Source organism: Myotis brandtii, unplaced genomic scaffold (genome assembly GCF_000412655.1).
Source record: "Myotis brandtii unplaced genomic scaffold, ASM41265v1 scaffold244, whole genome shotgun sequence".
In the NCBI taxonomy this organism is placed as follows: domain Eukaryota; kingdom Metazoa; phylum Chordata; class Mammalia; order Chiroptera; family Vespertilionidae; genus Myotis; species Myotis brandtii.
Window position 1 is genome coordinate 2,495,634 of NW_005359225.1, and position 21,434 is coordinate 2,517,067.

At 51.8% G+C, this 21,434-nt stretch overlaps 1 protein-coding gene and 1 long non-coding RNA gene across 3 annotated transcripts in view; one reads left to right on the forward strand and one right to left on the reverse strand.

Annotated features, from left to right (window-relative positions):
- The first annotated feature begins 2,929 nt into the window (after positions 1–2,929).
- Positions 2,930–6,220, forward strand: LOC106726252. The gene is made up of 2 exons (XR_001362280.1): positions 2,930–5,671; positions 5,861–6,220. It is a non-coding gene; the product is annotated as an uncharacterized LOC106726252 (long non-coding RNA).
- A 420-nt stretch (positions 6,221–6,640) lies between these two features.
- Positions 6,641–21,434, reverse strand: part of SLCO2B1 (solute carrier organic anion transporter family, member 2B1) — a 59,479-nt gene continuing 44,685 nt past the window's right edge. For both annotated transcript variants that reach the window (XM_005867062.2, XM_014540415.1), the window contains exons 9-14: positions 19,369–19,726; positions 16,426–16,591; positions 11,595–11,758; positions 10,132–10,196; positions 9,682–9,802; positions 6,641–8,137 (exon numbers count right to left, since the gene is read on the reverse strand). In XM_005867062.2, the coding sequence (XP_005867124.1) occupies positions 7,960–8,137; positions 9,682–9,802; positions 10,132–10,196; positions 11,595–11,758; positions 16,426–16,591; positions 19,369–19,726 (1,052 nt within the window). In that variant the 3' untranslated portion in view covers positions 6,641–7,959. The remainder of the gene's footprint in view (positions 8,138–9,681; positions 9,803–10,131; positions 10,197–11,594; positions 11,759–16,425; positions 16,592–19,368; positions 19,727–21,434) is intronic.

Here is a 21,434-nt window from a genome sequence, read left to right on the forward strand (position 1 = left end):
TGTTTCTCTCTCTCTGTCTTTCCCCCTCCCTTCCACTCTCTCTAAAAATCAATGGAAAAATATCCTCAGGTGAGGATTAACAAAAATATAAATAAATAAATAAATAAATAAATAACCATAGCATCTTAACAGGGCAGAATCACAGTGTGTTGAAATTATAGAACTGTAGTATCTTAGAGCCAAAGGGCTAAAAATTCACACTAGAGAATCTAAAATTCAAGCTATCTCAGTGTCAAAGGGGAAAAGAAACACTATTTTATGGGCTCCCTCTGGTTTTATCTGTGATGGTGCTAGGAGCATTCTAGTACATTATCCCATCCAATTCCTTTCACAGGTTTTAAGCCGTCCCGTCCCATCTCTACGCAATGCAGTACTTCTGACAAAGGTCTATCAAACACAGGCTTCCGTAAGTTTCTTTACAGAGGAATCCTTGCCTCTGTGCATACCTCTACCCCCTGCTGACTAGCAGCTGGAAAGTTCTAACTTATATAAACTATACTCTGTCTCCTTGCGGTGTCCCCACACTAGTCCAGTTCATGCCCGTAGAGCCGCCTGGAGTAAGTCTGGTCTCCATTCACACGACAGCCTTTCAGACAGGCAGAAGTCCTGCTTTCTTCTCTCAGATAGGCTGGTTGTTCTCATGTAGCAAGACATGGGACGGCAAATCAAAGAATATTTGATCTGGAAAGGCCCTTACAGTCATGTTGTCCAGAGACTTCCATTTATTGCCAGGCAATACAGCATTATGGTCAGAAAGCCTGGGCTGTAGAGAGAGAGAAGCCTGAATTCAGAATCCAGAGATACAGCACTAACTTGCTATGGAACCGTTGGCAAATTCCCTAATGTCTCTGGGCCTCACTCTCCTTATCCATAAAACAAAGAGAATAATAATATTGACATAGCAGAGTTGATGTGAGGATTGAATGGGATAAAGCAAGGGAAGCTCTTAGCAGAGTGCTTGGCACACAGTAAGCAGTCAGTAAATATTAGCTATGATTATTAGAGGCCCAGAGGGGCAGGGACTTGCTCAAGATCACAGAGTAACTCAGAGGCAGAGCTGGAGTTAGACCAAGGACTCCTGCCTCCCAGCCCAGGGCCCTTTCCTATTCCACATTTCCACTCTGCCTTCCTCGGGAAAAGGAAATGACCCCAAAGGGAACTGGAATACTTTGTCACTGAATCAGTTGGAATGCAAGTAAGAGAAAACCTGGTTTAGAATGGCTTGGACCTTTTATTTCTTTAACAAGGAGGCCGGAGGAAAGTGGATCCAGGGTTGGTCTGGTGATTCACCATGTTTCTGCTGACCCAGACTTTTCCCATTCTAAGCCTTGAGGGAGACTCTACTTGTGATCACAAAGTGGCTGATGTGACACTGAGCACCGTGCCCTCCCAAGCAAGAAGAAAGGGCCTGGGAGCAAAAAGGGCCTCCTCCTCTCATGCCTCTCTTTTAACCAGGAAGGGAGCTTTCCAAGTGGACCATCTCCTTATATGCCATTGACCAAAATGAGGTCACACATCCACTCTTAGACCACTTACTGGCAAAGGGAACGGTGTTTCCATGAATCGCTTGGATCATCCCTGTTCCTGGGCATCTTGCTCCTGAAATAAGGACGAGGGGATTGGCTGTGGGAAGGTAACCAATAGTGCCTGCCATACTCACACTCTGTCTTCTCTCTAGATTGGTCTCATCTCCTTTCCAGCCTCTGCCAGGGAGCCTTCCCTGTTTACACCCGTTTGACCAGCACACCCTCTTCTGCCATGTAATCAAACATTAACCAGTTCAGTTCACAGTCTACTTTGACAAGGTCTCTCATCTTTTCATGTCCAAATCTTGTCTTCTCAACCTGTCAGCTTTGGGAGGCTAATAGCAGCTACTAATGAATAAGTACCTATTGTGTGCCAGGCACTGTTCTAGGCACTTGTGAGCCAGCTCCCAAATGGCTTCCAATGACCCACATCTCTTGGTATTCCTACCCTTTTGTATTCCCCTCCCACATTTTACCAAGGTTAATCTGTGTGACCAATAGAATATGGCAAAAGTGATGATATGTCACTTCTAAGATTAGTTGTAAAAGATGAGTGGCTTCCATCTGGGTAGCACACATTCTCTTTCTTGGATCATTCATTCTAGGAGAAGTTAACCACCATGTCATGAGCAGCCTTGTGGAGAGGCTTGTGTAGAAAGAAACTGAAACCTTTGACCATGGTTACAGAATAAGCCTGGAAAAGGATCCTCCTGCCCCAGTTGAGCCTTCTGATGACTGCAGCCCTGGCTGACATTCAATTGCAACGTCATGAGAGTGCCTGAGCCAGAATCTCCTGATTGATCCTCTTCTGGGTTCTTTATCCTCAGAAACTGGGTGAGATAATAGAAATTTGTTGTTGTTTTAAAAAATATTTTTTTTTATTGATTTCAGAGAGGGAGAGATAGAAACATCAATGATGAGAGAGAATCATTGATCAGCTGCCTCCTGCACACCCCTCCCCCTCTTCCCACTGGGGACCCAACCCACAACCGGGCATGTGCCCTGACTGGGAATCAAACTTCAACCTCCTGGTTTATGGGTCGATGTTCAACCACTGAGCCACACCAGCTGGGAAAAACTTGTTTTAAGATGCTAAGTTTTGGGGTAATTTGTTACTCAGCAATGGTTAACTACTTACTGTAATGCCACATTATCACATTAAATCCTCAGAACAAACGTGAAAGGTGGAATTTTTCTCCCACTTTTCAGATGAGAAAACCAAAGCTGAGATGAGTGTAGTGACTTCCCACACCTGGGAAGTGGCTGAGCTGGGATTTTCCCATGTCTATTGGGTTCCAGATCACAGGGAACCTGGTTCTGTTTTCTCAGCTGGAATGGCTCCAGCTCCAGGGTGAAGTTTGAGGAACCGAGGACAGGAGGACGTGGTCTCTTTGTCTGAGGTGTTTCTCTTCCTCTTTTCATTTCAATCACGTTGGTTTGCAGCTATGGCATCTTTTGTGTATATGTGAGTCAGTGACAAGTAGGTTTATTCGAAAAAACATCAGATTTTTAAGAGGGGGTTACTTGGGCTCTTGAGTGACCTTAGATAAGTTCTTACGTTCTTGTAGACCTCAGTTTCTTTATCTCCCGTATGGAGATAATAACCCTGTTCCACATTCCTCACCAGGGAACCATGAGCATCCAGTACAAAGGGACTTTGTAAAATGTCAAGCATTGTGATCCCAGAAAGGTTTGCTTTGAGTAAGGAGCACCCTCACCCTGGGCACTCACAGTCCGCATGGAGGTAGCCCCGCACAATCTGCAACAGTGGCCAGTGCTCCCTCTTCTCTCCCACCTGAGTCTAGGTTCAGGAGACAGAGAATACCAAGAGAAATTGAGAGCCCCAACCCACTCCTTCAACCTCCTCCCTCACTATCACCTCCCTCTTAGGCAATATTGCAGCCACTGAAGTAGTGGAAATTTCCCAAGCCTGACAGGAGCCTTTCTGTATGCTGAGCCTCTATCTGTGCAGTTTCTTCTCCCTGGACACCATGCCCAACTTCTCCACCTGGTGCGTCACTACTCATCTTTCATGACTCAGATGTCCCCACTTTCAGGATACCTCTTGACCTGGTTCAAAGCCTACTTCTCCTCTGCATTAGTGCACCAGACTCCTGCCTGAGCACTTGGACTCCAGCTTCTCTTTTCTACCCAAAGCCCCCCATGGCACAGCCAGCGGTCTTTCTAAAACACACATCTTGTCACGTCACTCCCTGCTTAAAATAACCGCCCAACGGAATAATCCATCAATCAATGTTTCAAGAGCTCCTCCTTGCTCTCAGGAAAACATCCAAAGCCTCCAGCTGGAACTCAAGGCTTGCTCCCCACTGGTGTCTCCAGCCTCAGCTCTCCTCTCTCCTGGTCGCCCTGCACAGGTGGTACATCCTAGCCACATTGATCTCGTTTCATAACTCAGATACACCTCGCTCTCTCGTGTCTTCCGATCTGCTGGTCCCATTGTTTTCCATGCCCGTTCCCATCTTAGCCACCTAGTCACTTCCTGCCTAACGTTGAAGGCCAGCTCTGCTTTAACCTCTCTTGGGAAGCCTGCCTTGGTGGTCCCAGGAAGAGTCCATGGCTTCTTCCCTCTCATATATGACTTCTCAAGCTTTTGTTACTGTTTGTCAGCTTGCCTGCTTACACTGGAAGTTTCCTGTATCTGACACATGGTTGTGTCCCCAGCAGGGTCAGCACAGGTGCTTGGAGTAGCCATGTAGGATTTGTTGGTTGATTGGTTGAATGAATGAATGAAGAATGGATCCATCCTTGAACCCTCACCTCTTGGCCAGCCTCAGAACTGTTATTTTCCAGGGCAAGCCCATTTTATAGCAAAAGAGGAAGCTGAAAGGACTGCTCTGGAATGGAGAAAGCAAATCAATAAAAATGTAAATCTGGTTGAGGAAAGCTGTCCCAGGTTGGCTGTGGGGAGAGATAAGACTGGGATGGTGAGCCCTGGTTGACAGTAAAAGAAATTAGGGGACAAGCAGAGCTGCAGCCAGGCCAGGGCAACGGGAGTGTCTCCCTTCAGTGGTACCTCCTCCCTCTGTCTTTGCCACTTTCCCTGCCCCCATGCTCTCTGCACTCCATCAATTCTCTCAGGGATCCTGGACGGAGAAGGAAACTTAGAAATGTTGATCAGCAAATGCACTCATTATTTGGTCTTCACAACTTTGGGGAAACAGGAGATAGGAATGATCAACCTCACTTTCCAGGTGAAGAAACAGAGGTGTAGAGAAGTTAAATCGCTTGTTCAGGGTCACACCATGAATAAGTGGCAGAGTCAAGATTTGAGTTTAAATCTGACTCTAAAATGCTATTCTTTCCCCTCCATTGCACTGAGGTCTTGATCCAGGCTTCAAAGGGTCCCCAGCCTCTGAAATCAGATGCACAATTGTGTTTATGTGCATTTTTTTATGGAGAGTTTATATCTTGTATCGTCCAAGGTGATTGTCACTCATTCCCTTGCCTATACCATGTTCCCTCCCTGGAGGAGGCCTTTGAGCTGAGTACAGAAGAATGGGATAGAATGGAGTGGGATGAAGAAGGCCAGCTGGGTAGAGAAGAACACATGTAGGGATAGATTCGGAAGAAAGAATTCAATAGGTCTAAAGAATGCTGGGGGTACTGGGGGTTCTTGCTCCTCATTTATTTGTGCTCCAATCATGGCTCCTGGCTCCCAACTTCTAAAGAGCATCTGACCGCCTTGCAGCTTCCCAGCATGGGTCCGCAGGCCAAAGGAACACCAGGCCAGGCATCAGGATCTCCGCTCTGCTTCAGTCCCGTCCTCTGTTGGACTTGATCACCTGTAGAATCTTGCAAGATTTCACACCTTCTCCTGAGCACACAGGTCAATTGCTGGTGGTTCCTCATGGACCAGCGGCTAATAATAGGGAAGAGGGCTGCACCCTGGGCCCCTCCATCTCTGGGAACCCCTCAGCCCTTACCTGCTCCACTCCTGGCTCTCAACCCACGTCTCTCTTGTGATGACTCCTGAAGTCTCCTGGCCCTGACCAGCCTGAGAGGTTTTAAGCACAAGGACCTCATCTTCTTCAAATCTCTGCTAAATGTAGATTCGGCATCAAGACCCAGCTTGATGGGGCCCCTGCATGTGTTCACATTGTCATGTTCTTGGGAAATTTGCAAAGGTAAGATACTTTAACCACAATCGGTTAAGATTGCTAAGTCTTTTCACACCAACTTCCCTTGTGTTCCAACTTCCCTTTATATGAGGTGGTTGGAGAGGCCATGGGCATTTCTGGGATCTGGCTAAGGGGGAGTTGAGTTGGGGACCAATTTAATTTGGGTCCGTTGAGATATATTTATGTGGTTCTCAGTCATCGCTGCATTTAGGTAAATCATTGCCAGCCACCGCTCTGTACAGAATGGCTTCTAGGAATCTTCCTACACACTGTCCAACTCAGAATTGTGGCATCAAGATGTCATATCCAGAGGGCATCTCATGACAGGAATGAATTCCAGGCCACCTGGCCCTGGAAGCATATGGGCAATGGAGGAGAAACAGGTTGGAAATGTACAGAAACAGAAGCTAATCTGTGGGAAATCCTTCCACTTGTCAGGGGGGAAATGTATTTCAGAGGTGTGCACGGCAGTTAGTAAAAAATACTGTGCTGTTTTTCTGAATTGTGTGACATAGTTGTTTTGACTTCTTTTCTAAGTAAATACTCATTTTCTTACTCATTTTCTCATTTTTGTGTTCTTTTTCTTAGAGGGCTCCCCAAATTGTATAAGCTTCAGTTCCCACAAAGTCTGGATCTAACCCCAGTGCCACCATTTATTTTCTGGGTGACCTTGGGCAAGTTACGTAACCTTTCTGAACCATTTCCTCTTGGGTAAACATAAATGATGATTTGGACGGGTGAGGACTCCGAAAGCCTCACGCCCTTATTCCATTTCTGAAACCATTACTAGAGGAAGTAACCCAGCCGGATGAAAATTAGACCAGAATATACAGATAGGGGGAGATGTAATACACAAGAAATAATGGTGAGCAGTGAATCCAGTCAAACTCAAACCTAAGTAATTGGAAATAACGCAGTTGTTGCAAATTCTAATGCAGTTTGTAAGAAAGGATTTTTGTAATAACAGAGACGGTATGCAAAAAAAAAATTTAATAACAAGCTGCATCTATAATTCCAGCAAAACCTGGGAAATGGGGGAAGGAGAAGGAATATAAACACATGAACAGCCTCTTCCTGTTGGGAACTTTGAAATTCTTGACACTGATAAACACAGGCTCAGATATTTGTTAAACATTTAAAAGTATCAACAAATAGTAGGATAAAATGGGAAACTTCTGTACTTCCCTCTTCTTTCACATGAGATAGCCTCAAAGCCTGATGCTTGGAGCTGCTCAGAGGACCACAGCCAGGTGTCTCCTGTCCCTTCAGCTCTCCCCGGCCCCGCCCCAGCCCCACATGGCTGGATACAGCGTGTGGGAAGCTGCAGCTGATGGCTCCCTGTCTCCTGCCTCTGGAGCAGCAGGTCCCAGCCAGGTCAGATAGGTGAAGGCAACAGCACGGGCTGGGAGCAGATCAGGAAACTCTCTTCCCAGGGAGATAAGCAGGCCTGGCCGTAGCATCAGTCAAGGCCTGACGTACACAGGCCCGGTTTGTTTAGACCCGAGCATTCCACAGACCGACTCATTACACAGAGCCGGGCATTACTGCTCCCAGCATTACATTACTCATTACACAGAGCTGAACATTACTGCTCCCAGCATTACAGGCCTGGGCAGTACAAAGAGCAGGTCCTTATACCAACCCCGCATCACAGAGAACCAGTTTACCCCCCAAACTTAGGTGCCATAGAAACGGACGTTATCTACAGAGCCCCAGGTGACACAGATTCAAGTGCCTAGGAGGAAATGGTGAAATTAGGATTCTAGTTACAAAAGCCACAGTGACTTTGGTGGGGGGCCCTGGTCAAATGTGTAAAATCTTGGCAATGCATAGGGTACCAGTGAGTGTGTGGTGGGTGTGTTTGGTCTTTGAAGTTGGAAAACACCCAAGTGAGGGGCCCAGGTCTCCCTCTTCACCGGAGCCCCTCACCCAGACTGTGGCTCCCTGAGGGCAAGGTCTGAGACTTCCTGAGTCCAGAGAGTGAGCCTCCCCAAGAAGTTCAGACCCTTTAGGGCCCTGACTCAAGATTTCCTAAAGGCCCTGCCCAGCCTGGATGCTCACCTCCTGCCCCAGTGGATCTCTCCTCAGAGCTCAGGGCTCTGCCTCCAGGGGACACCAAATGGACACTTCTTGACAGAGGCGATCCTGGCCCCACCCCAGGCTGAGGAGGAGACCTGAGTCCATCCTGACAGCACAGATGGCCACAGGGCTCCTGACAACCAATCTCAGGCCAAGAGCCTGGAGGAGGCCTTGCCGTGGCTGCCACTCTTGGCCAGGGGAGGGCCTGGGACAGCTCACACTCTGGATTCTTCAGGCTTCTTCTCTGGTCCTGACATTAACGGCTGCTGCTGTAGGCCAGGGCATGTCACCACCTTGGTCCCCTCCTCTTTGCCCTGCTGCCTTAGGATAGCCATGATCAAGGCGAAGCAGGCCAGGGAGCCCGTCTTGAAGAAGAACTGGAGGCCAATGAACCTGGGAAAGAGCAAAAGACCCTTGGACTCAGGACCCCCCCGTCCAGGGCTTTGGTGTCCTTGGGCTGGGGGCAGAATGGGGTCAGCAGTCACCACCCATTGTGCAGTTGGAGACATTGAGGCCCTGGGGGGAGGAGAGGCCTCCAGCCCCAGTGGACTCGGTGTCACCGTAGCCTGGGAGAGGGGGATACACTGTGCAGGAGGAGCCCTGGGTGGGGAGCAGAAGCCTAGGCACCCTCCCTGCCCTGTCCCTGACTGCCTTGTGGCCTTGGCCAGTGTGCCTCTGCCTGGGTCTAAGGGCTCAGAGGCCCTGCCTGACAATTGCAACTCTGGATTGCTCCCCCAACCCCCGCCTGCCCCACCAAAAGAAAAAGAGGGTTCCCTCTCCCCCGTTCGTCTAACTGGGCGATTTCCAACTGGTGTGCTGCAAGAATTTTTAAAACATGCAATACCTGACTATTTAGTCAGGGGCACTGACTTCTTTTCCCTTAGATTGTCAAATGAAAAAAGGACAACAACCAACACAATAATAACTGTCTGGTGTTAACGAATCCAAATTATACCTTTTAAAAAAAATCAGATCATCAAAAATATAATATATTTTAGTAATTAGTTAATGTGTGCCATGAGATGAAAAAGGCTGAAAATCCCTGGTAGAACTCACCAAGTCTCTCATTTGACATTTTAAAAAAAATATATCTTATTGATTTTCTACAGAGAGGAAGAGAGAGGGATAGAGAGCTAGAAACATCGATAAGAGAGAAACATCGATCAGCTGCCTCCTGCACACCTCCCATTGGGGATGTGCCGGCAACCAAGGTACATGTCCTTGACCTGAATCGAACCTGGGACTCTTCAGTCCACAGGCTGACGCTCTATCCACTGAGCCAAACTGGTTAGGGCTCTCATTTGACTTTTTCTCCCCTAGGAAGTCCCTGGACAGTCCCAGCCCACAGAAACCATGCCTTCCTCAGAGCTGGAAGTGACCAGCTCCATGCTCCCAACCCTGCTAGCTAGTCCCCTCCTCCTCCTCCTTCCATCTCCCAACACATCTCAGGGCCAGCAGCCTCTCTGCCTTCAGGTTCCTCTGGGCTTCCCATTGTACAGGTAGGAAGATTGAGCCCCCAAAAAGGCAGGTCTCACAATAAGGAAGAAAGAGCTGGGCCCAGATTGCAGGCTTCCAGTGTTATATGAGAAGGCCTTCTTTCTACCCCACCCCAATTTCCTGTCTCTCTCACAGCTGGGCTGCTCCCTGGTTCCCCCACACTCAGCCATGACGATGCATGTTCCTGCACGGACTGCCATCAGATGGCTTGGTTCAAGGCCCAGCTTCGCCAGTTACCAGCTGTGTCTTTGGGCCACTTTAACACTCACTTTTCCATAAAGGGGGAGACAGTATCTAGATCACAGGACTGGATATAGCAACTGTCACCAGCAGAACTTTTCCTCCCTGCTGCTGTCCTGCCTGGCACCCCCCTCCCTCCCACCCCAGTACTTTCAGCACCCTTCCCACAATCCCCTGGCAGCCCCCACCCCAGGTCTCACCGAGTTCGGAGCAGGTCATGGTCATAGTAGCGGCAGACGGCCCGACGCCCACAGCTCCAGTCCCAGTGCACACAGGTGGTGTCGATGGCACTGCCGTGGATCACAGGACTGGGCATCCAGGCTGCAGGAGGAGGTGCTCAGGGGACAACGGATCTGGCATTCCTATACCCCCTCCCCCTATTCCCTGGTATACACAACCCCTCAGGGGCTCTGAGCCACTGGAGGCCTCTGGGCCCATCTGTCCTTGGCCCTCAAGCCCACCCCTCACCCTGATATCAGATGCTACCTCCCTGCTGGGCTGTCTAGCTGCTGATACACCCACCTGCAGGTCCCTGGGTTGGATCTGCTTCCCCATGGGCCAGTGAACCCCAAGGCCAGGAACTGGGTCTCACTCATCCCTGTGCCCCCAGCCCCCATACACAGTGAGTGTCTGGACCAGAGGTTCTTTACCTAAAACTCTCAGGAGCATGAACTGGATTCCCACAGCCAGAGTCTTGTCTTCTTTCTTCACTCCCCTGACAAGAAGGGAAATGGGTGACATGAGGATCGAGAGGGGTCCAGCCCTCAAGGAGCTCTCACATTCCTTCTCTCCCGCCACCCAATGCCAGCCTTCCCTCAGTCTTAAGGCCCTTGGGTGGGATGGGGCCGGGACCTCAGGCTCTACACTCCATTTGTGACCAACCCTCAGAGCCTGATCCCCGTGTACCAGACATAGCCACTGACCGTCAGGGTCCTGTGCTGACCTCCCTATGTTCCTGGTCACAGATACCTCCCATCCCTATCCCCTGGCTCCACCAAATTCTCCCCTTCCTCATACACTGGACAAAACCTGGAGCTGGGCAGCCAGACATGCCTTCTAACTCCCTCAACCACGGTGAGGCTATGGCCCAGACGCCCTGAGAAGCACTGGCTCCTCTCCTAAGTGGTACTAGCAACTGGCAATTATGAAGGACTCATTCTCTATTGCAAACCCATCCTCACCCCTATGAGGTAGGTGTATCCTTAGCCCCATTTTACAGATAAGGAGACTGACAGCTTCTTGGACAGGCTAAGTGACTTGGCAGAGATCCCACCATGGCTGATGGTTTCAGGGGTTAGAATTTGTGCAGCACGTTGCCTGCCTTAACTCCTCATATGCAGGCTGCCTGCTGGGGCATTCGATTCCTCTACTTCCTCTCTTGTGGCCAGACTATTTTATGGATCTACATGCCTTCTAATATTTGTAAGGGGGTCCATCCCCATTCTAACTTTCTAGAAAACAAACAGGGAATAAAATAATCACAGCATAATGGAAACTGGAATTATCCTTCTATGAGGTCCCCTTATTGCACCCCCACCCTGGGAGCTGCTGACTTTGGCCTCAGGAGACAATTTGTTGGTCCCTCAGGCACCCTCGGGACAATAGCCAGGAAGATCTTGGATCTTGGGCTGGTTCCACAGTGGGCCCTTAGGTGCTTGTTGGTCGGAGTGGTGTTCAGAATCATGGACCACACTGATAGCGTCCGGTTTTTTGCATGAATTCTGTGGCCCACCCCTGACAGATAGGGTCAGGGTGGGGAGTCAGATAACACTCCTCCACTTCCTCCCCCCTGTGACTGGGAGGCAAAGGCAGGGCCTTGGGTGTGGCCTCCCCTCCCCTGGGGCAGGTAGGGGCTTGGGCTTGCTACCCAACACTTGCCACATGACCTGTGGGTTAGCTTCTGAATTGCTCTGAGCCTCAGTTTTCTTATCTGTAAGATGGGAGAAAACTTCATCTCAGCAGGTTGCCATGAGGATGAAGACAGGACAGTGGGAGCCTGCTGTGTTGTGGCGGCCCACCCCTCCTTCTTCAGACTCCTCCCTCGGGATTCCTGTCCTGCCTGTGGGTAAGGACCTCTTGGTGTCCACCAGCTCTGACCCATCCCTGCTCTCACCTTAGGATGAGCATGAAGGAGGGAGTGTGGGTGACACTAGCCATGGCTGCACCCAGGCTGATCAGGAGCATGAAGGGCAGCACCAGGTGGCTGCAGGCTGAGTCACAGGAGCCCGCGGGCACAGGGCCGCCCCCCGCCACGCAGCTGCAGTTGGTGTAGAAAACCTGTGGGGAAGAGGAGGAAGAGCCTTCAGGGGCCAGCAGCTGGCCAAGGGCCTGTGGCTCAGAAGGCTTGACAGACCCAAACCAGCTGGGATAGAGCGGATGGGAGGCTGAGTCAGATGGCAGGTCCCTGGGCTCAGGCTGGCTGTCTGCACACAGATGGGCTGAGCCTGCATGAGGCTGTGGGGACAAAGGGGAGTGGAAAGGAGGAAAGGGAGGGGAGCCAAGAAGAGCATCACCCTCAACACACCACACACACACACACACACACACACACACACACCATACACACACACACACAATACACACACACACATTCACATTCACACACACCATACGCACACAGACACACACATACCCATTTACACATACCATACACACATACACATACCATATAGGGCAAAAGTTGGTTTACAGTTGTTCATATGGAAAAATAACACAATGATTAGTAAATAATAATATAAGAATAAACTGTTTCATGTACTCACAACTGTAAACCTACTTGTGCCTTACCCTGTACACACACACACACACACACACACACACACACACATACACATACACCCTCACACATACCCACACACAAACTCATTCCTTTACCTGGTGATGTCAGAATGTTCCAAACTCCTGACCATATTTGCAAGGAATCAAAGCAGCGAAGAGTTTTAGGGAAGGAACTCCGATTTTCAGCTCAGTGCCCCCCCCCCCCCCCCCCACGTTACCCAGGTCTTCCAGAACTCGGGGCCCTACAGGGGCAGAGAGACTGAAGCAGGGTGGAGAGATGCAGCCAGCTCTGCAGGAGGAAGGCTTGACCAAAGAGGGGGGCCGGACTTGGGTCTTGAGGAATGAATAAAAGTTGCCAAGAGGAAAACTGGGATGAGTAGGGGAGGGTCAAATGTGAACTCACAGGGGCATGAAAGACCCCAGCCAATCTTCCCTTCTGCCTGGAGCAGAGAGCGCAGAGGGCAGAGGGGCGGTGTTCAAAGGGCGGCTGTGGTGGCTTCGTGAGAGAGGAACCCGGACTGCTGTTTCCAGAGACACGGAGGACCAGGGCCCTGCCAATCATCCTGCTGACAACAACTTAAAATACTGGATACAGTATTGAACGTATGGTCCCGAATGCACCCACAAGCTGGCAGAATGTGAACAGTACTGAGGTCCGGTACTGAGGGAGGCCAGATGCTGAAAGATGCGCAGAGTCCTGAAACAGGCTTCTGTGCAATGGAGTGCAGCTTCCTGAGGTTTGGGGGCTACAGGGCCAGAGCAGGAGTCCCAGCCCTCCCTCCTGCCAGGGTGAAAAGTCTAATAGGAGACTCCCCAAGAAACTGGGACCCCTCTAAACGCTGAAGTAGGAGTAAACGCTGACGCCTTTCCAAACTCCATGGAGCCGTCCCAGGCTGGCAAAGAGTGTTTGATTGCAGCCCACACTCCTACCCTATAGTGGCCTGGAAAACCTCCAGCCAAGGATTCTTTCAGAAGTGGTCTAGACTGGCAGTGCCCTCAGGTGCCCGACAAATGCAAAACTAAGCCAGGAAGCCAGGCTTTTCTTTTGTTCCCCACGTACAGTATCAGAGTTTCCTGATCAGTGTGCCCCAGAGAGCCTCGGGCTGCAGCTGGGACACAGCTGTGCAGGGACTGGCCCAGTGTGGCCTGGCTGGCCGAGGGCAGCTGGAACCCCGTGGGCCTCTCACCATCAGCCCAGGCAGCCTCAGACACTTCCCAGTGTGAAAAGGCTTGGGAAGCCCTGAGCTGGATGCCGGGAGCCTTGGGAAGACTTTAAGCACGGGAGAGAAAAGACCTGACTTTACGCACGGGAGAGAAAAGACCCGACGGCACAAAAGCTGCTCTGGCAACTGCACGGGGAGGGCCATGGAGAGCTGGGTATTGATCTGAGAGGGGACACCTAGGATTCAGGCATGGGGAAGTGGGTGCACTTCCCACTGCTCTGCAGAGCTCCTGTGCATGGCGAGGCTGGGCCCTGTGTGTGTGACCTCCTGAGCACACGCCATTGGACCTTCACCTACAGGCTGAACAACTCACTGGGCTGTAGGCACACTGGAGGGACAGGAAAGTGGAGAAGTGAGCCAGGGCAAGGTTGCTGGAGAGAAATAGCCTGCCCTGCTCCTTTTCTGGGAGGCTGGGGTGGACACAGAAGCAAGGGGCCTTTTTCTTGGGGATTTTCCCAGCCCTTCATTCACATTCATCCAATTCTATGGGAGAAAGTTCTGCCCTAGCCGGTTTGGCGCAGTGGATAGAGTGTCAGCCTGCGGACTGAAGGGTCCCAGGTTCAATTCCGGTCAAAGGCACAAGCTCATGTTGCAGGCTCGATCCCCAGTAGGGGGCATGCAGGAGGCAATCAATCAATGATTCTCTCTCATCATTGATGTTTCTATCTTTCTCTCCCTTCCTCTCTGAAATCTATAAAGATATATATTTTTTAAAAAGTTCTTCTATCTCTCCATCTGCCTCTGATGCAGCCCGAGCCAAGATCCCGCCACCCAGCCACCTCACCCCATCTTTCCCCACTCACTTCTTCATAGCTGGTTACTGAGCACAGCTGTGCTGGACATGGACCAACCCACCCCTGGGCCCAGGAGCTCGCAGTAGGCCGAGGAGGCAGGCTCACCAAGAGACCATCCCAGGACAGAGTGACAGTTCCTGAGTGCTGACCAGGGCTGCGCGCCTCCTAGCACTATTTCAAAACCCAGCCTCTGAGGGTGCTCTGGAAAGGGGGCTGGGCTGGGAGGTCAGAGCCCTGGGTTCTAGTCCCAGCTCTGGCATGAAGACTTTGGGCATTTGTGCAATGCCTGGTCCTTTCCTGGGCCTCAATTTCCCATCTGTTTAATGGGTATAAACAGGAGTGGGTATTAGTGCTTAACATTCCCCAGGCACTGTGCTAAGTGCTTTTCATGGATTATGTCACGTGGCTCTTCACTTCCGACTTAATGAATTCATCTGCGGAAAGCATTTAGCAGTGACTGGCATAGAGTAGGCACTCACTACTAACATCTCCATTTTACAAACCAGGAAACCGAGGCACAGATTAATTCGCCTAAGGCAACAGAGTCAGAGGCAGAACAGGGATTTGAACCACGTGGCCTGGCCTCAGTGTTCAGGGGCCCATATTCACAGTGCACTGTCCCCTTGGGGATACTGCCCCGGCCACTAGGGCCTGGAGGCTTCTGGAGTGATCTCAGGGAGGTCACCCCAGGTCAGGACAGGGAGTGACAGCAGGCTCGAAAGGCTTGGATTACATTTATTCCAAATGCAAACAGTTTACACAGCCCAGGTGCCGCCTGGCCGGCTTCTGAAGCACAATCAGCCAGGTGCTTTGCTCTGCACCAGCCAGTGCGGAAAGGCCTCTTCCTGGGAGAGCTGCAGGCTTAGAGCCTGGTGCCAGGTAGGACACAGCGGCAGGTGGGAGACTCTGGAGAGAGGGCAGAGTTGTCATAACAATAAGCCGGACCTACCACCCTACACACACATGCCTTACAACCCGGGGCTGGGTTTTGTGCCCGTTTGTCATTTGCTGGGACTGAGGAGAAAGGGGAGGAGGAGCCAGTTGGTCGCGATGGCCTTTCTAGGGCTCACACAGAATGCGCTGCTGCTGCTGCTGCTGCCCCTTTCCCACCCGGAGAGTTCCTGGAAGGCAGGGCCCCTGGGCTGATGGATGGGCTCACTGCCCAGCCCCCCCTCTGGTCTCCCGTCTCCCAGCCGGTACTCTGCTCTCCTTCCTCCCACCATGGCTTCAGTGTGATCACACACAGGTCTGACTCTGTCACTCCCCTGCTTAAAAGTCATCCAAGGCTCCCCGCTGCTCTCCGGATAAAGTGCCCACTCATGGTCTGGCATTCAAGGCCCTTCCGGGTCTGGGCCTTGCTTTCCCTCCATGAACCCGAGCTTCTGTTCCAACAAGCTCTTTGCATTTTCATGAAACATTGTGTGTGTGTGTATGTGTATACATGTGTGTGTATGCATGTGTGTACGTGTGTGTGTGTGCACATGTGCATGTGTGTGTATGTATACACGCGTATGTGTGTATATGTGTGCATGTGTGCATGTGTGCATGTATACATGTGTATGTGTGTATATGTGTGTATGTGTATATACGTGTGTATGTATACGTGTGCAGGTGTGTACACATGTGTATACGTGTGTGTATGTGTGTGTATGCGTGTGCACGTGTGTGTGTGTGTGTGTGTGTGTACACTGTGCATGGGCTTGCTTCTAGACTCTGGGCTCCTGCTCTCCCCCCTGCCTGGGAAGCCCTTCCCTAGTTTGCCTGCTCACCCTTGAAGATCCAGCACAAATGCCAGGTCCTGTGAAGCCTCTGTATCTCCTTCCATCCTTGTCTGTGTGTGTGGGGACCACTTTTCCTGCCTAGAAGCACCCCGGGAATTCCTGAGTTATTTCCTTTTGCATCTCTCCTGCATGGGCAGCTGGGGCCAGATCTGCTTCCCCTTGGGCACTGGCACATGACTAGGCCCAAGCTGGCAATGAAAGCTTATTGAGAGAATAACGTTCTACCTCTGCCAACAGGAGGCAGACAGACAGACAGATGCACCAGAGAGTGAGAACATTCCGAGCTGGGGAGTGTGACAGGCACACAGAGACAGGGAAGGGCAGAGAGCCCAGGAGAGGTAGAGGGAGCAGCCAGAGGCCTGACCCACCTGGCTTTTGTCCAGAGCCTCCTGGACCACCCGGGTTGTGCAGCCTGCGTGGCAGGGGGTGAGGTACTCCACACGGGTGCTGGGGTCGCAGACCGGGTTGAAGTCATCCGGAGGGCAGGCGCAGGGCTCCATGCAGCCTGGGAAGGACTCCAGTCCAGGCTGGGACCTGGTGCAAGAGAAGGCCAGAGGGTTGGCCTGGCTCTCCCTCCCTCAGGCCACAAACCAGAGCTACCTTAGCCCTCAGCCTGGCTCCCCACTGAGAGAGCCGTGGCCAGAGATGTCCACCCCATGCGGGTCCTACGCTGCCCCGGCTGCCCCATGACGTGTGGAGGTGAGCGCCTTGCAGTGGAGGCGTGCGGGCAGGAAGATGGCTAGGAGCTCCAGGGCCTCCTGATGGGGAGGTGGGGAGCAGAGGGGACCAGAGGCCTCTGGACTCCTCCCGCCCCAAGAGCCGGTGCTGTTTGAACTGCTTCTGTGAACATCTCTGCGCCTCGGGGGTTCTTCTTTAGGGAACATGAGATAAATTCCTCCTAGAATCTAGTTTCAGGTGAAAAGTGCCTTTTTCTCAATGTAACTGGATTACTTCTTTTTCTTGGAAAATTTGAGCTGTGTGTGTGGAACTCAGGGCACCTGACTGTCTGTGGGTCTCCGACCTGCTCCTGCCTCTCTCTGGGCCTCAGTTTCTCTTTCTGTCACCTTGACTGAGGATCCCCCACCCCATCACCATTCTCCAGTCTCAGACCTCGCAAAACTCTCACTACCCTGTTCACTGTGTCTAGGGCACGTGTTATGTCCCACCTGCCTTCCAAGTCCCAAGGGGGGCCCCCACTCTAGTCAGCCAGGGCAAGATGGGGCAGGAGACGAGGAGAGAGGCTGTCCCAGGGGAGGGGCAGAGGTGCCCTGGGACTCAAATGTGAGCTGGCATCACAGCTTGGAGGGAGGAAACCTGCCAAAGAGCCAATGGCCCGCTGAGAGCAGGAGGCCAGCGGGGCAGCTGGAGGTGCTGTGGGCCTGGGGAGGGGAGGTGCAGGCAGAGGCCCAGGCAGCGATCAGTGTCATTAGTTGGGCTGGAGTATGAGAAATTCTGTTCAATTTGCTCACTTGGTCCAGAAAGGCTTCTTCAGTGAATTAGAACCCAAAGTTCAGTGAGTAAATTGCAAGAATATAGCCCTAGCCTGTTTGGCTCAGTGGATAGAGTGACGGCCTGTGGACTAAAGGGTCCCAGGTTCCATTCGGGTCAAGGGCACATGCCCCAGTTGTGGGCTTGATCCTCCCAGTAGGGGGAGTGCAGGAGGCAGCCAATCAGTGATTCTCTCTCATCATTGATGTTTCTATCTATCTCTCTCCCTTCCTCTCTGAAATCAATAAAAAAATATTTTTTAAAAAAGAATATAGATGAGAACACAGGTGAAGTGAGATGTCAGAGTTAAGGAGAGAGGGAGAAGAAAAGAGAAATAAGTTATGTGGTATAGGCTTTTTAAAAAATCCTCACTCGAGGACATGCAGCGAGAGACAAGGAGGGAGAGAGGGAGGGAGGGAGGGGAAGAGAGGAAGGGAGAGAAGGAGAGAGGGAGAGGGAGAGAGAAAGAAACATCCATGTGAGAGAGAAACATTGATCAGTTGGCTGTCGCATGCTCCCCGACTGGGGATCAAATCCATGACCAAAGTATGTGCCCTGACGGGGAATTGAACGGGCAATTCTTTGGTGCACAGGATGATGCTCAACCAACTGAGCCATTACAGTGGGGATAGGCCAGTTTAAAATATATATATATATATTAACATATTCATTTACTTTTTATTCCAAAAATCAATTCACCCAGGGCCTGGCTGAAGCCCTCTTGCTGGGCTCTGCACACAGAAGGCCCCACCCTGGATACCAGAGATGCCTCTCTGGGGAAGGAGAAGGAAAGGGAGGAGGGAAAGGAGATGGGGAGAGGTCTGTGAGGTGGGACCTGGGACAGGGAGGCCAGGACTGAGCATTTCTGGAACCTGAGCCAAGTCCCCACCCACTCCTGTCACACAGGAGCCCCAGGTGCAGAAAGCTGGCACCCGGTGGAGGGAGCAGATGCCTGGGAGAGGCAGGAACAGAGAAAGTTGGGGAATTCTAGCTGAGCGTCAGGCCAGCCTAAGCCTGGAACAGTTCCTGGGAAAAATGAAATCATCCTGGAGAAGAGGCAGCCGTGTAACTTCCAACATCCTCTCCAAGTTGCTCCCGAGGGGAGAAGGTATGTGTATGGGGGCGGTGGGGTGGGGAGCAGGGGTGCCAGAGAGGGAAGGAGAGAGTCATCAGAGGATTTCCTGCTGGGGGCTGCAGACAGATGCTGCCCCACAGACGTGAAAAAAAGAATTCTGGAATTTCAGGGCCATGGAACAACAGAATTTAGCTCCCAGGCTCAAAAACCAAGAATCTCCGAGGTCTCCAGGGCAACCCCTTCCCAAAGCATAAGTCTCCTCTGCAGGGTCCCTGGTAGGGGCCTCTCAGCCCCTGGTCACCCCCTTCTCCCCCTCGCCCCCAGGATGGAGAGCCTGCTCCCTCCTGGGTAGGCCTTTCCTCTGCCGGGGAGCAAAGCCTTCCTTAGGCTGAGCTGTGTCCTGCTCCTCTGGGGCGCCCACCTCGACTGGCACACAGCGCGTGTCCACTCTGCAGACGCCATGTCCACAAGAGGCTTTGCTCTGATCCAGCCTCCATCCCTCCCCAGGCCTGAGCTCTCAGGCCAGTGCAATTCCTTCCCTCCCTGCCCCTTCTAGTGCTGCCTGACACGTTCACTGGAGAGGCAGGTCCCACTGCTCATAACTGTGTCCAGTGGGGAGAGGAGGAGACAGGGATATGGGGGAGGTGAGATTTGAGGTGCCCCACTGGCCTGGCCTTGCTTGGGCCACCCCCTTCCTGGTCCCCACCCTCTTCCATGCTTTGGTTCCCAGGTTCTCACACATACTCACCCAGGCCCGTGGAAGATGCCTGCGATCTGGTGGGTAGGGCAGCCCATGAAGAAGAGGGGCAGGGTGAAAAGTAGGCAGAACAGCGCCCCCAGCAGGCAAAGGACACTGCAGCGCATGGGACCCAGGCGGAGGCGCTTGACCAGGATGCCCCCCACGACGATGCCCACGATGGCCGAGGGGATGGAGAGACAGCCAATGAGCATGTTGGCATAGGACGCTGTGATGGAAAACTGGCGTTCCAGGAACTTGGGCAGGAAGGTGGCCATGCCTGCCACCATGGATGACACGCACACCTGGGACAGGACCACCAGCAGGAAGATGGGGTGTCGCAGGGTTCGAAGCAGCACCCTGGGGAAGACTGTTGGGGTGAATGGGGAGAAGGTCAGGGTGGGCAGCCACTCATGTCATTCACTTCTGTTCCATCCTGCCCTGTTCAGTTTACACTGTTCCATTCCTTCCATCCCAACTCAGTCCATTTGATTGTTACATTCAATTCTATCCTAGTACATCTGACTCCTTTCCATTTAATTCCAGTTCATTTTTGAAATTCTGTTTCATTTTATTTCATTGAATTGCATTGCATGTTATTTCAACTGTGTTTCTTTCCATTCCATTCAATTCAAAATTCTATGCCATATACTTCTACTCCATACCATCCTATCTGATTCTATTTCATTCATGCCACCCCATCTCATTTCATTCATTCTGCTCTACTTATTCATCTTTTCTTCTTTTCCCCCCACTTGGCCCTTTCCATCCTGTCCTGCTATAGCTCTTTCAAAGCAGCCCAGGCCTTTGCCTTCCCTTCTTTGTCCCCAACACGGGACATCTCCTCCCTGATCTCTCCATCCTTAGTTCATGTTTCTCCAGAACACGTTACCTAACATACTACACGTTTTACTTATTGGACCATTCTGTTGTCACCCACCAGAATGCAAGTTTCATTTAGAGCAGGGATTTTTGTCTGTTGGGTTAATTGCCGGATTTCCAGAGCCTTGGGCACAGTAAGCATGTTGGCATGAGTGAGGGCATGAATGAATGGACATACAGACTAACATGTGGTCAAATGTCAACATGTTGGGGCGATCTGAGACCTCCAGGTAAGGTGAAACCTGAGCAGGCTGGGTGCTGGGCGGCTTCCTGGAGGGGGGGCCTGAGGAATGGGAGGGTCTGGAGAGGTTGAGTGAGAAAGAAAAGGAATTTCTAATAGGGGCACCGCAGGGGCCAAGGCCTGGAGGCAGGAAGAGAAGCGATGAGCTCCCAGTCTCCTGCTGGCTCCTAAACTGGCGCCTGGGTACAGGTTTCCTCACTGCAAGTCTGCTCAACGGAGGGCACCTGACACTGGGGAGCCCAAGCTCTGGCTTCAGGCCTTCAACAGCAGGAGCCACCAAGGTACAGCCAAGAAGTCACTTCTGTTCTGACAGGAGTGACTCTCTCCACTAACAACAAAAGAGGAAGAGATGTGTTTCCGCCTGCAGGTGAGATGGAGAGAGGAGGAAAGGCCTTTCTAAGAAGAGGTATCAGAGGAACAAACCACTTGCCAGACTGGGCTGGTCGGGAAACATGACCAGGGGGCTTCTCTGGGCCCAGTGGGCGGGGAGCGTCCCTTCAGCTCCTGCAGCAGCAGGGCCAGGGCCTCTGTCACGGGAGATTTCTGCCGCCTCAGAGCACGGCCAGAGCCAAGCCAGCTGGTTCCCTAGCCCCCCGGGCGGGCCTGGGGCTGTCTTCATGGGAGCCAAACAGTCCGGGCAGGGGAGGTGGGAGCAGGGGCTGTGGAATTCCCCTTCATCCATGTCCCAGGCCTGCCTCCGGTCCCCAGTCCCTTGTCACATACAGAGAACAGTCAGCCAGGATTCGAAGCAGGGACATGTGATGCCAGGCCTTCGGCTCCAGTCTCCCTCCCTCCCTCCCTCCCTCCATGAGCTGCCCGTCCAGGATTGGCCTGGGCCTGGCCCAAGCTGTACAGGTGCCCTCATTGTACAGGTGGCAGGGACTCACCCCAGTTTGGCTGTAGAGGCTGGGGCAAGTCTAGAAGTTGCTGGGGGTTTCCTGACTCAGTATAAGGG